This window comes from Coturnix japonica, chromosome Z (assembly GCF_054131305.1).
Source record: "Coturnix japonica strain WE chromosome Z, WE-NBRP24, whole genome shotgun sequence".
Classification (NCBI taxonomy): domain Eukaryota; kingdom Metazoa; phylum Chordata; class Aves; order Galliformes; family Phasianidae; genus Coturnix; species Coturnix japonica.
The window spans coordinates 10,770,882-10,784,053 of record NC_140702.1 but is presented as its reverse complement, the minus strand read 5'-3'; the positions used below and the strand labels follow the sequence as shown (position 1 = coordinate 10,784,053).

Below are 13,172 nucleotides of genomic sequence, written 5' to 3'. Positions count from 1 at the left end.
GAGGAAAATCCTTATGATAAGACAGGATCTGGAGGGAACACTCCCACAGAGAAAATAATTTACCCATCAACAAGCACATGTCATCCACTTTTCACACTTTTCATTATTCTGTTATGCCCATCAGAACAAAATGCTTTTTTGTCATGCTCTCTTTCTGTTTGCACTGGTTTGAGTTCCTGCTTCAGTATATTAAGACTTGAAGGACAAAATAATCTCTCATATATACCTTTTTGTGTGTGGTTCTCAAGATGCCATGCTCTTTCAGTAAGCACTCCTTTTTTTCAAGACATTGTCTTGAACATGCACCTTCTGGTGTCTTAAGTTGATGGTAGTATTGAATGACAAAATGGATGTATGCTGGTTAATCACATTCCCTAGGGCAAGTTTGGTGTTTTAAATTTTCCCAGATAAGCCCATACTTCAGAAATAGTTCCCAGTGACTGCTGAATATGAAACACTATCTGGCCAATAACTATCACATTTGCTTCAGTGACATTCATAGCAAATCCTTCTGGCTTCTGTCCCAAAGCTGAAGCTGGGAATATGGCACTCCCAAGCATTTGGATCATGTATGAGCAAACAAATTTTGATTAAAACGTGAAGCTGACACAATTCAGCACTGTGGCAAATAAAGCAAACAATGTCAGATCAAATTTCCTTTGATAGCATTGGAAATTTTAAAAGTAGATACTCGTTACTTTATCTGTTAAAGATCTGGAGACTCTATGGGAATTCTAAGTTTCTTTCAGTAAAGTTTGATTAGGGATTAGAGAAACTATGGAACCTACTTTGGCAGTCTTGTATAAGGACCAAAGGGAAATGTTTTTGTACTAGTAGTCTGAGTGCTCAGCACTTGAGTTGACACACTTGACAGCCTGACGATGTGTAGTTTGCATTCATTTCAGCATCTCTCATTTATAATCAAAGGCAAAGAGAAAAATCTTCATAGATTCATTAGGAGATGAATCGTTTATCAGGCATTGCAAAAACGCTAATTAAATGAAACATTAAGAGGTCCTTTTATGCAAAACACTATTGAATTGCAAAAAAGACAGGAGTCTGGTTGCTGTGCACCTTTCATGACAGTTTTCTTTCATATAACTTCACTCTTCTGCAAGAGCATCTATTCTACCGTTGTTGGATATGTTGACCTCAGGGCAGACTGTTTCTGTCACCACATTGCTGTCATCTTCTGGAACATTTTGGGCAGCAAAGGTTGCCTTTCTTTAAAATAAAATAAAAATGTTGTTTCTTGTAATAACAATGCCTATTACTACATACCAATCTGTATACAAAACTATCATTTGTCATGTAGGGGTGACAGAGCCACAGCTCCTTGGCTTTATGATCCTGAAGAGAAATGGTAGAACATTCCTTTCAAAAGGTGAATATTGTTATCATATTTCCCAGGGAGTTAGAGGCCCAGAGGTTTTGCTTACATTTTAGAAATGTTGAGTTCCAGCCTTATGCTTGTGTTACTAGCTCGCAGCTGTGACTTCTCCACATTAGGCAACACTGATCTGATATTCTTTAGCAAAATGTGATGGCCTGCCAAACTCACTAAAGCCAAGACAGTGAGACTCTAGAAGGTCCATTAGAGTGCAGGCTCTTTTGTAGGGGTCTGTATTGTGTCACCAACCCAATTGCATGGTATATCTGTGGAAAAATATAATAATCAAAAGCATTATCTGCAGTGCATAAGAACTGATGCACTGCATAGATGCACCACAGGTTGGTATCTTTTAAAGAGGAAATGTCATTTGGTTTTAGTGGTAGCAATACTTTACATAATGGAGGTAATCTATTAGTTTTTGTACATACAGTGAATAGCTCTCATATCAGAAGTAACAGACTACATGTATGATAATAGTCTTCCTCTAATAAAATAAGAAGGTGTGCTCTCCATTACTTGTGCTTCTTGAGTTATATAAATAGCAAAGTAATTGGAAAATAGCTCAGAAAAATATAACTTCCACTTTAGGGACTGATGAGGTAAGTAAGATCTTCTAGCTGGTGATTATAGCTTTAACTAGCTGAATTTATCCCCTAGGGATTAATTAACAAACCAGCTCCTGCAGACTCATGTAATTCCACAGGTACTTATAGTAGGTGCTAAGTCATCTAATTTTTTTTACACTAGTTTTAATTTCTTTTTCTTTTTACAACCCGTTCCAGTATTTTGTCACCTTATTACTCTATTACTTTTCCCCTTGATTTCTAAAGTTGAAAATGTACCCTTCTAAGAACAGAGGCAGAATAAGGCTTTACCTCAGGAATTTCTTATATCTAGGGGAAAAGGAGCTTAGACCAAATCTCCCTTACTGCCAGATCTGTTGAGCAGTAAGGCCAAGTCCTTTGCAGTGACTCAGTATTTCTCAGTATTTACCAGACCAACCTGTGCTTTCCCACCATGAGTTACCAGCCTCCCCTCACCCAGTCCAGATAGTACAGGAGATAAATAAAGCCCTTTCTTTTTTTGTAGCCAGCCATCTATGTCTGCATGTGAGAAGGTTTTGTGATGCAGATAATGCACTGTACACCTTCCCCAGTGTGACAACAATGTAATCTTTGTGTATTGAGTTTATAATTGAAGATAGTGTGATGCCCTTTTAGAGTACATAAATTCTAGAGGTAAGCATTATTAAAAGTATATATTTTGGATTACTACTCATTAATTTACTTTGCCATCCAATATTGGTGGGTGCTATACTAGTTACAATATGGGTCTTCTATAGTGAGTTTATAAAAGTATAACATTCCCAGAAATTTATGAAAACAACCATACTCCAGAGAATTTTGGGTGCTTCTGAATAGCTAAAGAATAAGCTATTATTCTGTTAAGAATAAACTATAGGTATTACTTCTAAAAAAAATTATAATTAGTAGTATTATTGGTCCAGAGAAGTGTAGTTCTGGAGAGCACAAATCTTTCTGTTGAGACTGTGACCTAATGGGGCCTGATTTTAATGAATTTGTCAGTGACTGGCCAATGTGACAGTGTTTTTCTTTACCTGTTAATCATGGCGCAGACTAGTGGTTTCCTTCAGTATAACTGCAAACTGTGTATTGCACCCTGTGTTCCCACCCACTGAGACAATGTCAAGTAGTCCAGTGAAGTACCATGCATTGCATAAAAGAAGTCTGAAGCTTAGCGGAGAAGAGCCTTTCCAGGGAACATTTCTGTCCCTGGCAAATGCAGTATTCTCAGTGCAGTGGTAGATGTGATGCTTGCGTTTTCATGTCATGCTGAAGTCAGTACTGCAGCATGCTGCAGTTCATAAATCAGATGATCAGATTGAAAGAAAATTAAGTGGATTTTTAACACAATCTACCATTAAGCTTCTCCCACAGATTTACTGCATTTGATAGTCTACTGCAGAGGAAGGTACAGTGGTGCAAGTCGGTCAAAACCTTCTGAGGATATCAAATGCAAGTGCAGAAGACACAACAGATTTCAAGAAGCTTGGGAGAACTGACATTCAGCCCATCCATTTCTGCTCCCAGCAATCCAGCAGGATTTCATCCTGTTTCTTCCTTTTTTTGAGGTAGCAAAACCAACATTATTTTCCCTTCCTAGTGAACAAGATCCTGGTTTATAGGATAATGAGTTCATGACTTATGAATCTTATTTCAGGTCATCCCAGGATGCATAAGCACTTGTGAAAGCACTTGGCTGTGGGAGAATGAGAGTAGCAATATTAGGTTATGGCCTGTGTCCTAGAAAGTTGATCTCTGACACAGATTTGGTGAGTTCACGCAAGCCTCGGGAGCTGAGAGTAGCTTTCAAACTCAGCAGTTTGCCTTTCTCCACTTAATTGCTGTGGTGCAGTTACAGAGGAGTTTGAATACTAGTGTTTTCCTTAGAAAACATGTTTCAGAAGCAGATATTCGGTATCAGATGCCTTTGTAATAACAGTGATGTGCACCTGGTGAAATCTATTTCCATTATACTGGAATTTGGCGAGATTAGGCTGACCAGTATCCCCACCAATTATCTGCACATACTGTGCAAATGATAGTGAAGGAAAAGGCTGTCTGACACTTTGCATGGAGAGTAAATGCCACATCAGAATATGACCCAGATTTTTCTGTGTGTCTGTGGGCTCCATGCCACAAGGGAGGAGTGAGAGTAAGTAGATGCAAAATGCCTGCTGGAATCTTCTCTTCCTGGCTGTAATGGCTTATATTTTCAGTTCAGGAGTGGGTTGGTCTGAGTGGATAACCTGTTGTGAAGACTTGGCAATGAGGGTGTTGGGATTGGTGCTGAGAATACTGTTGTTTCCTTTTTTCCCCCTCAGCTTAGTTTCCTTCACAGCCCTTTGAAAAAAGGTGACCAGCTACAATAAGGGAAGCAGTGCAAATTTTCTCCACTTTCCCCAGTAAATTTTGCCACTCCACGGAAGTATTTATTTGGGTTTCATTTTGGATCAGTATGATACACATCATGACATAAGCCCTAAAGTAAATTTTAAAATGACATTCAGAACAACTGTCTTGACAAACAAAGCTTTTTTTTTCTTTTTTTCCATTTTTTTTCCATTTTTTTTCTTTTTTTTTTCATTACCATATTTTGCTGAAACATGAAGCAAACTTACAGACAAACCTGACTTGTCATGTGCTTCATGAATCATAACAGCAGCGCTAGTTCATTTCCCATCCATAATCATGATCATATATATTAAAATAAATTACAACACATTTTTTTTTCCTGGTTATTCTTTTCACCTTTTAAAAACAATATTACATTTAATACTTGAAGTAAGAAAAAGAACAAAACAAATATAATTTTTTTTTCTTTTTTTTCTTTTTTTTTTTTTCACACACAAACATATACATATGAACTACATGTGCTTGCAAATAGATTTCAGTAACTGTGATGATATTCTAATATTTATGCACTATGGCATTCCCTCCCCAACGAATGAGAGACTTGACTTGCTATCGTATGTACTTGCCTGTAAGCCATCTTCCTACCATATAAGGCTGTAAGCTCACCAGATCACTATTGTCATTTACTACCTATTTATACAGTGCCCAGTGTCATGAGGACCAAGTGTTGTTCTTAAGATTCAAAATGACATAAATGAATGACTTAAGAAGCCATAACATTTTGCTTTCTGGAAAGTGAAAATTATTAACGTGTACAAGTTGACAACCACACAACTGCCTTGAAATCTCAACTCATTGCTCTTGGCCTATATGAAAGCAGGTAGTGTTGCTGACTTGCAGATACCACACATAGAAGTAGGCAGACATTTATTTTTTTTTTACTTTTTTTTCTTCCCAGAATCCATATTTTCTAATTCTCCAGCTCAATTAACAGTGACAAATATTAAAGCAATCCAGAACAAAAGCTATGCCACAAGGTGAGAATTAATTAAAACATAAATTCTGCTTATTTCCCACTGTACCTCTTCATAATGGCAAGAAATCTATATTACTTTATCAAATTTCCAGTGTAACCACAGAGTAACATAATGGATATTGAGGGGATTTCTCCTGATACACACTGCCTCACTAGAGTAGAGAAACTAGTTTTAATCTCTTGCTCCAGCACTTCTGTTTCATTACAATCTTGGTGCCAGTCCAAACAAATACAAATAATGAAGTTACGAGGTAAAAGTCTGCTCTTTTGTACTCTTCTACAAGCTGTTTGAATATGAAGGATAAAGTGTCCTTAAGTTGAAACCAGATTTTTCTTGCTTATGCCAGCTCTTTCCTTATTCTGCTGAGGCTATAAATAAAGATTTCTATTTCCAGCTGGCCTTATCTTCAACCACCTGCTTCCAGTTAAAAAAAAAGGAAAAGAGAGAGAGAGAAAAAAAAGAAAGAAAAAGAAAGAGAAAAAAAAGACTCAGAGTCATTCAACCTGCAGATTGCTTTTGGCATGTAGCTATCTCAGTAGCAGTAGCAAGAACCTCACAGACACTTGTTTATTTCATTTGCAGGAGGAGGCTTATCCAAGCTTCATCCTTTTTTAGAATTGTTTTTGGTTTGAAGAGCATTTAAGATTGTGCTTTGAGATCTAGATTCCAAAAAGCACGTGAGCATACAGTGAAACTTAACTGAATCCAAAGATCTTCATTTGGGATTGTTGTCATTTGCAACCGAGGAGAGGGCAGAGCTAGAAAACAAAAGAAGCATGTATCATCAAACCAACTAGCTGGGATTTTTCTAAGCTGCCAAGGGAAACTGAGTTTGTAATTCTCATTACAGGTGATAGGAGCAGGGTATCCAAACTGCTTGGCTAACTTGAAAAATCTCATTCATTGTTTCAGTGAATCTGCAGTATTCAGGACCTTTCATTCTTCCGAAGATGCCTCTTTAATTCCTCTATAATTAAAATTTAAATTATTGTATGATTTTTTTTCCTTTTTTTTTTTTTTTTTTTTACTTCTTCCTTCTTTAGCTCTCTTCTACATCTTTTCAGCATGAAGGGCAACCATTTGGGCCACTGAAACCAAATCAGATTGTGTGTATCCAGTGCTAGCCCATACTTCGTCGTTCATAGGGTAAGTCTAGAGATTATCTTAAAGTAATACTTCTGTGCAGGTTCATGTGCTTTAGAGGACCAGAGATACAGCTGGCAGAGGAGGGACAGCTTGACGGTATTCCTTTTCTTGTAACTCCATGTCAAGACAAGTATTGAACCAAGAGGATGGGAATAGGCAGAGCAGTCATCATGCTAGCCCAGTGCAAATTGGGATCACTCAAAGGAAAAAGATTAAGTAATGCAGACAAAACAGGCTTCCCCTTCCTCATTTCTTGCTGTGTACTACTGCTCTGGAAGAAAGTGAAATTCTGTATTAATGCTGACTTCCTATTGTGTCTTGTATACCTTGACTAAATTTGGTGAACTGGGTGTGCAGCTTGGCTTTTGTACTTTCCTTAATGACAATATCATTGCTACCACAATGGGTGATGCAAAACCATGCTGCAAGAAATAAGGGAAAGAAAAAATAAAGGAAAACAGTTCTGTGTGGTCTAAGAATCTTCTGGCTTATTCCAGTTGTGTCCGTAGCTGCTGACTGTGTTGACCCTGAGAGTATGTGTGAATAGTGAGGGAGGGTGGACCAGACAGTAAAAGCAGTCTCCCCTGTCTGTATCTAACTGAGGTGGTGTCTCAAGCTAATCCTTTCTAAGAAAAATGTTTGTAAGTTAATGTGAAAGTAGGAAGGAAAAAAACAAAACTGAGAACCAGCCCCAAATCTCTATATGGCTAAGCTAGGGCACTGGTTATTCCTCATTCCCCCTTTATCACTGTAAACTCCTTTCCTAAGACACTGCCTGTAATGTCCTCTTTAACTTATTCTTGGAAAGGAGAAATACCCATCCATTATGAAAGAGAAGAATGAAGCATTGGTCTGTGGAAGTGGAATTCCCAACATATTAGTAGACAATTGAGCCCACTTCAGCCCAGATCTTACAAAGTGTGTTGACAAAGATAATGGTGTACCTGCTTCTTCAAGCGGCTCTGCTGGTTTCAGTATTTCTGTTGTCTCTCTACAGAACTACTGCTGCTCAGTCTTGTTGCGCTGACTGCCAGGGAAGACCAGGTATGGCCCTAAAAAGCTACCACACAAAACAGAAGGAGGGAAGACACCTTTGTTCCCTGTTGTAGTGACAGGTAAGCACTGTCTGCCTGCCTCCAAATAAATGACAGGGGAGCCATGTGTGATAGCTGTCTCTTCACAGCCTGATTCTTTTCCTCCAATATGATACTCCCTTACAGTAAGGTAAAATGCAGTTTTCCTTTATGTCTCAAGCAGACAGAGAAGTGACTGGGAGCAAGTAAGAGGCAGAATAGGTGTGCAGTCAGCTACTGTCCTTTTATTCTGTATTTAAATAATAATAATAATAATAATGAAATTGTCAAAAGGGTGATTGTCTAGGTCTGACCCTGGCACTGCATTCCCGCACAGTGAGTCTGTGTCCCAGAAATATATGCACAACTACACGGAGCAAGATACAAGCCTGTCTTACAATCCTGCTCTTCTCATTTTCCTTGGGAGGGGCCATACGCTATGCCAAGTCCACGGTGAGATCAGTAGGCTGCAAAAAGTAGAACAATGCTAAAAGCAGGGAGCAAACAATGGTTGTTAAAACTGTATACCGACTGAACTTGGGGCAATACACACAATGCTGACAGCTCTGCAAGGTGGTGCTCTGCAAGAGCAAGCAGTAATTTCCATCGCCAAGACATATTTCACTTAGGTAACTAAGCATGTTAATGCTCAGAAATCCTCGTGGTACACTAATAATGCATTCACTTTTTAGAATCATTCTAGAGGGTAGAGGGGAAATCAGCCATTCATATTTAATCCTAAAAGCACATTTTTGCTAGATGTGGGGTTTTTTTTGGGTTTTTCTGTTTGTTTGTTTGTTTTATTGTGACATATAATATGAAATAATCTGCTGCAACTGCCTAGAATCGATGAGAATTTTTGCTTCTAACATTGATTTTAACATTTAACATGAACTGACTGCAGGGGTAATAGGTTGCTAATTGAAAAATAACAATTACAAGGGAAAGGCACATGCAAATGTTTTTAATGGGCAGTTCAGAAACGCTTTGTTTTATCCCCATTTGTTTCTATAACTGCCCACATTAAGGTACAGTAGAGTTTTGGGCTTCAGTGCAGTGGTTATTGTATCAGTAAAAACAATTTCCCTGTGCTAACGTTTAGTCAGGGGTTATTCTGTCTAATAATAATGTTTTACAAACTTTCATAGAACAAAGAGGATTACTCCCAAGCATCTCCATAAATCTCCAGCTGTCTAGTTCAGAATGCACACACACACACACAAAAGAAAGCTACAAAATCCAACTCAAAGCAACTAAGGTGAAAAAAATTCTAACAACCCTTGCATCTTCCTCAGCTGGGTGACCTAAAATGGATCAACAAGGCAACCAAATATCAGCTGCTACAAATAGAGATTCTCAAAACTGCCTTGGTCTTGGGTCCTACAGCTATATTAAGGATATACCTGGGGAGCAGAGCTGGATGTACAACTTTTGGCACATTTCCTTTGATAGCAGTGGAAGATTTTTGTCCTGCTTAGAAAATCTCTGCCAAGAATGTGGATAGTACTTTAGAAAAACAAGCATCCCATTGCAGGTCAGCCTGACTTCAGTTTCAGAGCACTGAAATCTAATTCTAAGATTAGTCATAGGCTCTTAAATCATGTTAATCTGAAAGTTTGCTTTACATCATTTTCATATTCTTTTTGGCTAAACACATATACAGTCAATATTACCTTTATTCCAGTTTATTCTGATCACTTATAAATTGTATTTGTTATCAGTCACTTAGCAGCAAACCCATGGCTTGTAACTGCTAGAAAACTGTGAGGTCACTGAACAATTCCATTACTTCTCATTTCTGAGAGTTTCAAAACAAGAACAGTGGCATCAACCAACAACAAAGAATAAAATTTTAGTTCTGAGCCTTTTGAGGATTTGTTTAGAGGAATAAAACAAAAAGCATTTAACTGTACTGAACTAACGTTCCACTTCTGTCTTCTCTCCACTAAAAATACTTTCTAGAACCTGGAGAAACTTGCCTCTCTTGCTCTAAGATACTGCCCCTGAAAGAAACATAACCACATAGTTATTAAAATGGCATCAAGAATAGCTAAGTAATCTGTTCTTGGAAATCAGGTTTGTGTTTATGTGTTATCTACAAATATACAAGATGAAGATGACAGTGGCTAGAGGTTCGTAATATCTGGCAGTATGTTAGCCTTTTTGAGGCTATCATGTTCAAAACATCATTTTCGTAGTATAATCCCCGTATTATGCATGGACAACCCTAGTTCACTGGCATTGGAGAAGAGTTCATTCTTAGTGGAAACGTTTTTGTATATTTTAATGCAGTCCTCCAAATAGCAAGATGACCATATTTCCCCAGGAGTTTGCAGTTTTTCCCACACACATCAACATTTTAACAGTTAAACAGTAGCTTAGAAATTAAGTCAGGGCTAACAAAAAACAAGTCTCACTCATCAAGAACTCAGCTCCTCTACGCCAGCAGTATCTGGTGGGTTGCCTTCCCTGGATGCAGTCCAGGGCTATGTTACAGTAAACTGGTCCAGTGTGATATCACAGATATAAAAAATATTCCATTTTGTATCAAAACTAGGCACATGCCTTATATTTATATGAAGAGAAGATCAATAGAGTTGAGCATTTTTGCTCTCAACTATTCATCTCTGGCCTTCTACATGAGGAAAAAAGTATTTCATGTTGTTTCTAATCAGTAACTACAGGAATCTAATTTGGGTTGGACGGTAGTTAAAAGGGAGGTGACATCACACTTGGGTCAGTATTGGTGGATATCTAAAAGCACAACCTCTCATTTGTATTGCTTTAAAATGTACACAGTATAGATGTATATTTAAAAAAAAAAGAAAAGAAAAGAAAAAAGACTACTGATTTTTGTGGTGTTGAACCAACTAGAAGGTATGATGCAAGGCTCTTTACCAAATGAGATCTATAGATACAAATTTCACTGTAGAGTATGCTTTAGACAAATGTGTCTTTTTCTTTAAGTATGTAAATCCTACACTGTAGGCTTTTTTTTTTTTTTTTTTTTTTCCTTTTTCTTTTTCTTTTTGTAGTGGTAGAAAATGTTGAACAATTGTCCATGAGCATGAGCCAACGGTTCATTGCTGATATCCCCAGAATGCCAATATTTGCAATGCAAACAGTTAGTACAATTTACCAGTTCTATGAAAGGCCCTGACATATCTGCCTCAAGGTCTGGAGGCTCTGCTGTACAACCACAAATAGTCTTTTGATTTCCACGTAACCTTTTGATACAGTGACAGCTGCATTAAGCTGCGTTTACCCAGCAATTCCACATGCCAGGCTGGTTTAATTGGTTATAATGCCACAGAAAAAGTACTGCTAGCAGAACACCATCAAATCATTTTCATATTGAACCTTCGCGGTCCAGCAACCTCCCCTTCAACTACAGCACCATTGTTTTTGCGAGGGACATATTCAAGGTCAATGCTGGTTTTGTGTTTGCCTTTCCCCCGGCTCCACACAAAAAGAAGTAAGAAACAAAATAAAACCACTCCAAGGAATGTGAAGCAGCCCATAGCTGTGGACACCAATATTGTCTTAAGGTCCAGAGAGAAAGTGTTTGCGTTAGTTCCATTGGAACTGGTGTCGTTGGAGTCTGTCATATACATAGGGGTCCTGTTGGCATAAAGGAAGCGGTCTGAAGTAAACCCCTTTACTGTAAGGGAGGCCGAATAGGTGTCATTCCCAGCTGCATTACTTGCAATACAAACATAGATCCCAGTGTCCTGGTCTTGAGCAAATCGGATCTCCAGCGTGCCATCTCCCAGCACAGTGGCTCTTCCATTTGACTTAGTTGTGATCAGCCTCCGACGTGGGGTAACCCAGGATATGGTGGGCTGTGGATCCCCGTCAGCATTGCACATCAGCTGCACTGTCTGCCCTTCCTCCACGACCAGGTATTGCAGCTTCTTGTCTTGTATCCTGGGCTTCTTGCAAGTGAAGTAAAAGGAGAGGGCTGTGCTGTGAAAATCTTTGAATGACCTCTCCTTGACACTGTCTGGGCCAGCACACATTGGGGGCTGGCCTCCAAACTGCAAAGTGGGCTGCCTCTGTAAAATCCAAAGGAGGCGACAGTCACAAGCCAGAGGATTGTTGTTAATGCAGAGGATCTCAAGGGCTTTGGGGGAATGAAATACATTCTCTTCTAGGGTTTCTAGCAGGTTTTGGGACACATTAAGCACACGTAAGAATCGGAGCCCTTGGAAAGCATGTGGTTCGATGGTACGTAACTGGGCCCCCACCATGTGGAGTTCCTGCAGGCGTACCAAATCCGAAAGCATGCCTGCCTCAATGGTGCTGATAGGGTTGTAGGACAAGTTTAGATGTGTCAGGTAAACCAGATGTTTAAAAGCAGTGTAAGGTACTGCGGACAGGTTGGTATTGGTGATGGAGAGAGAAGTCAGGTTGAGACCGTACAGGCTGTTAGCAGGCAGCATGTCCAGGAGTGGCCAGGAGTCTATCTCCAGGTCTTTCAGGCGAAACAATCTTTTAAAGGCATAGGCAGGCAAAGCGTTGATGTTGAGCTGTTTCAAATGAAGACTGATGAGGTTGTGGAGGTGGGAAAGAGCTTCTGTTGGTACAGCTGTGAGGTTGCATCTCTCCAGGGTGAGCTGCTCCAGGCTAAGAAGTCCACTAAAGGCCCTGTGTGATATATAAACCAAATCATTGTCCCCAACCTCCAGGGATTTTAGGTTATGCAAATCTTGGAACATGTAGTCCAGCAAAATGACAATCTTGTTTTCACTTATATCAAGCTTTGTTAAGTTTGACAACCCAGTGAACACCCCAAGGGGGACCAGCTTCAGACGGTTTCCTTTCAGCCTCAGGGAGCGCAAGTTGAAGAGATTGTTAAAGGCTCCAGGCTCCACATTGGCGATTATATTGTCACTGAGGTCAATCTCCTCTAGCAAGGGGTACGACATGAATTCCTCAGGGTTGACACTCTTCAGTCGGTTCTTGCTGAGGTCCAAGATTTTGGTTTCAATAGGAATGCCCTCTGGGATGGACAGCAGGCGCCTCCGGTGGCAGCTGACGGACTTGTTCTGCGCTGAGCATTCGCAGCGGGCTGGGCAGCCAAAGGTGGGGCCCATGAAGACTAGCAGCACAGCCAGACCTAGGAATGGCTGCCAGCAAGATACAGCTGTGTGAAGCATGACTCCACCAGTCTGGTCTAACCCTCCGTCACGGGCCTGTAGGGATGAGGATGAGAAAGGAGACAGGTTAAGTATGCAGAAAAAGGAGACTTCTATTTTAGGTGCTATTTCAAAGCAGGCGCATGTATTTTCATTTAAAACAAAACAATTGTGGACAGAAAGAGCAACAAAAAAGTAGATTTTCTTTCACAAACGTTGGGCTTGTCACAGGATCTCTTTATCCAGTGTTTCCCCTCTGACATCAGAGGAGACAAAACAGCTTTTCCCACTGAATGAAATGAAACCCATTATTTTTTTTTTTTCCCTTCTAACTCTCAATGGGCCTCCACAAGACTGCTATAACTAACATAGTGACAAGCATCACATACCCTGCAAATAAAGCTAACCATATTTGTGGTGTGTTTACAGCACTGGGCCACCATGAGGTG

General features: G+C 39.5%; 1 protein-coding gene across 8 annotated transcripts in view; it reads right to left on the bottom strand.

Moving 5' to 3' along the window:
- Positions 1–6,362: 6,362 nt before the first annotated feature.
- Positions 6,363–13,172, bottom strand: part of LINGO2 (leucine rich repeat and Ig domain containing 2) — a 454,439-nt gene continuing 447,629 nt past the window's right edge. For all 8 annotated transcript variants that reach the window (XM_085528789.1, XM_085528791.1, XM_015849935.3 and 5 more), the window contains one exon: positions 6,363–12,780. In XM_085528789.1, coding sequence (XP_085384915.1) covers positions 10,924–12,780 — 1,857 coding nt within the window. In that variant the 3' untranslated portion in view covers positions 6,363–10,923. The remainder of the gene's footprint in view (positions 12,781–13,172) is intronic.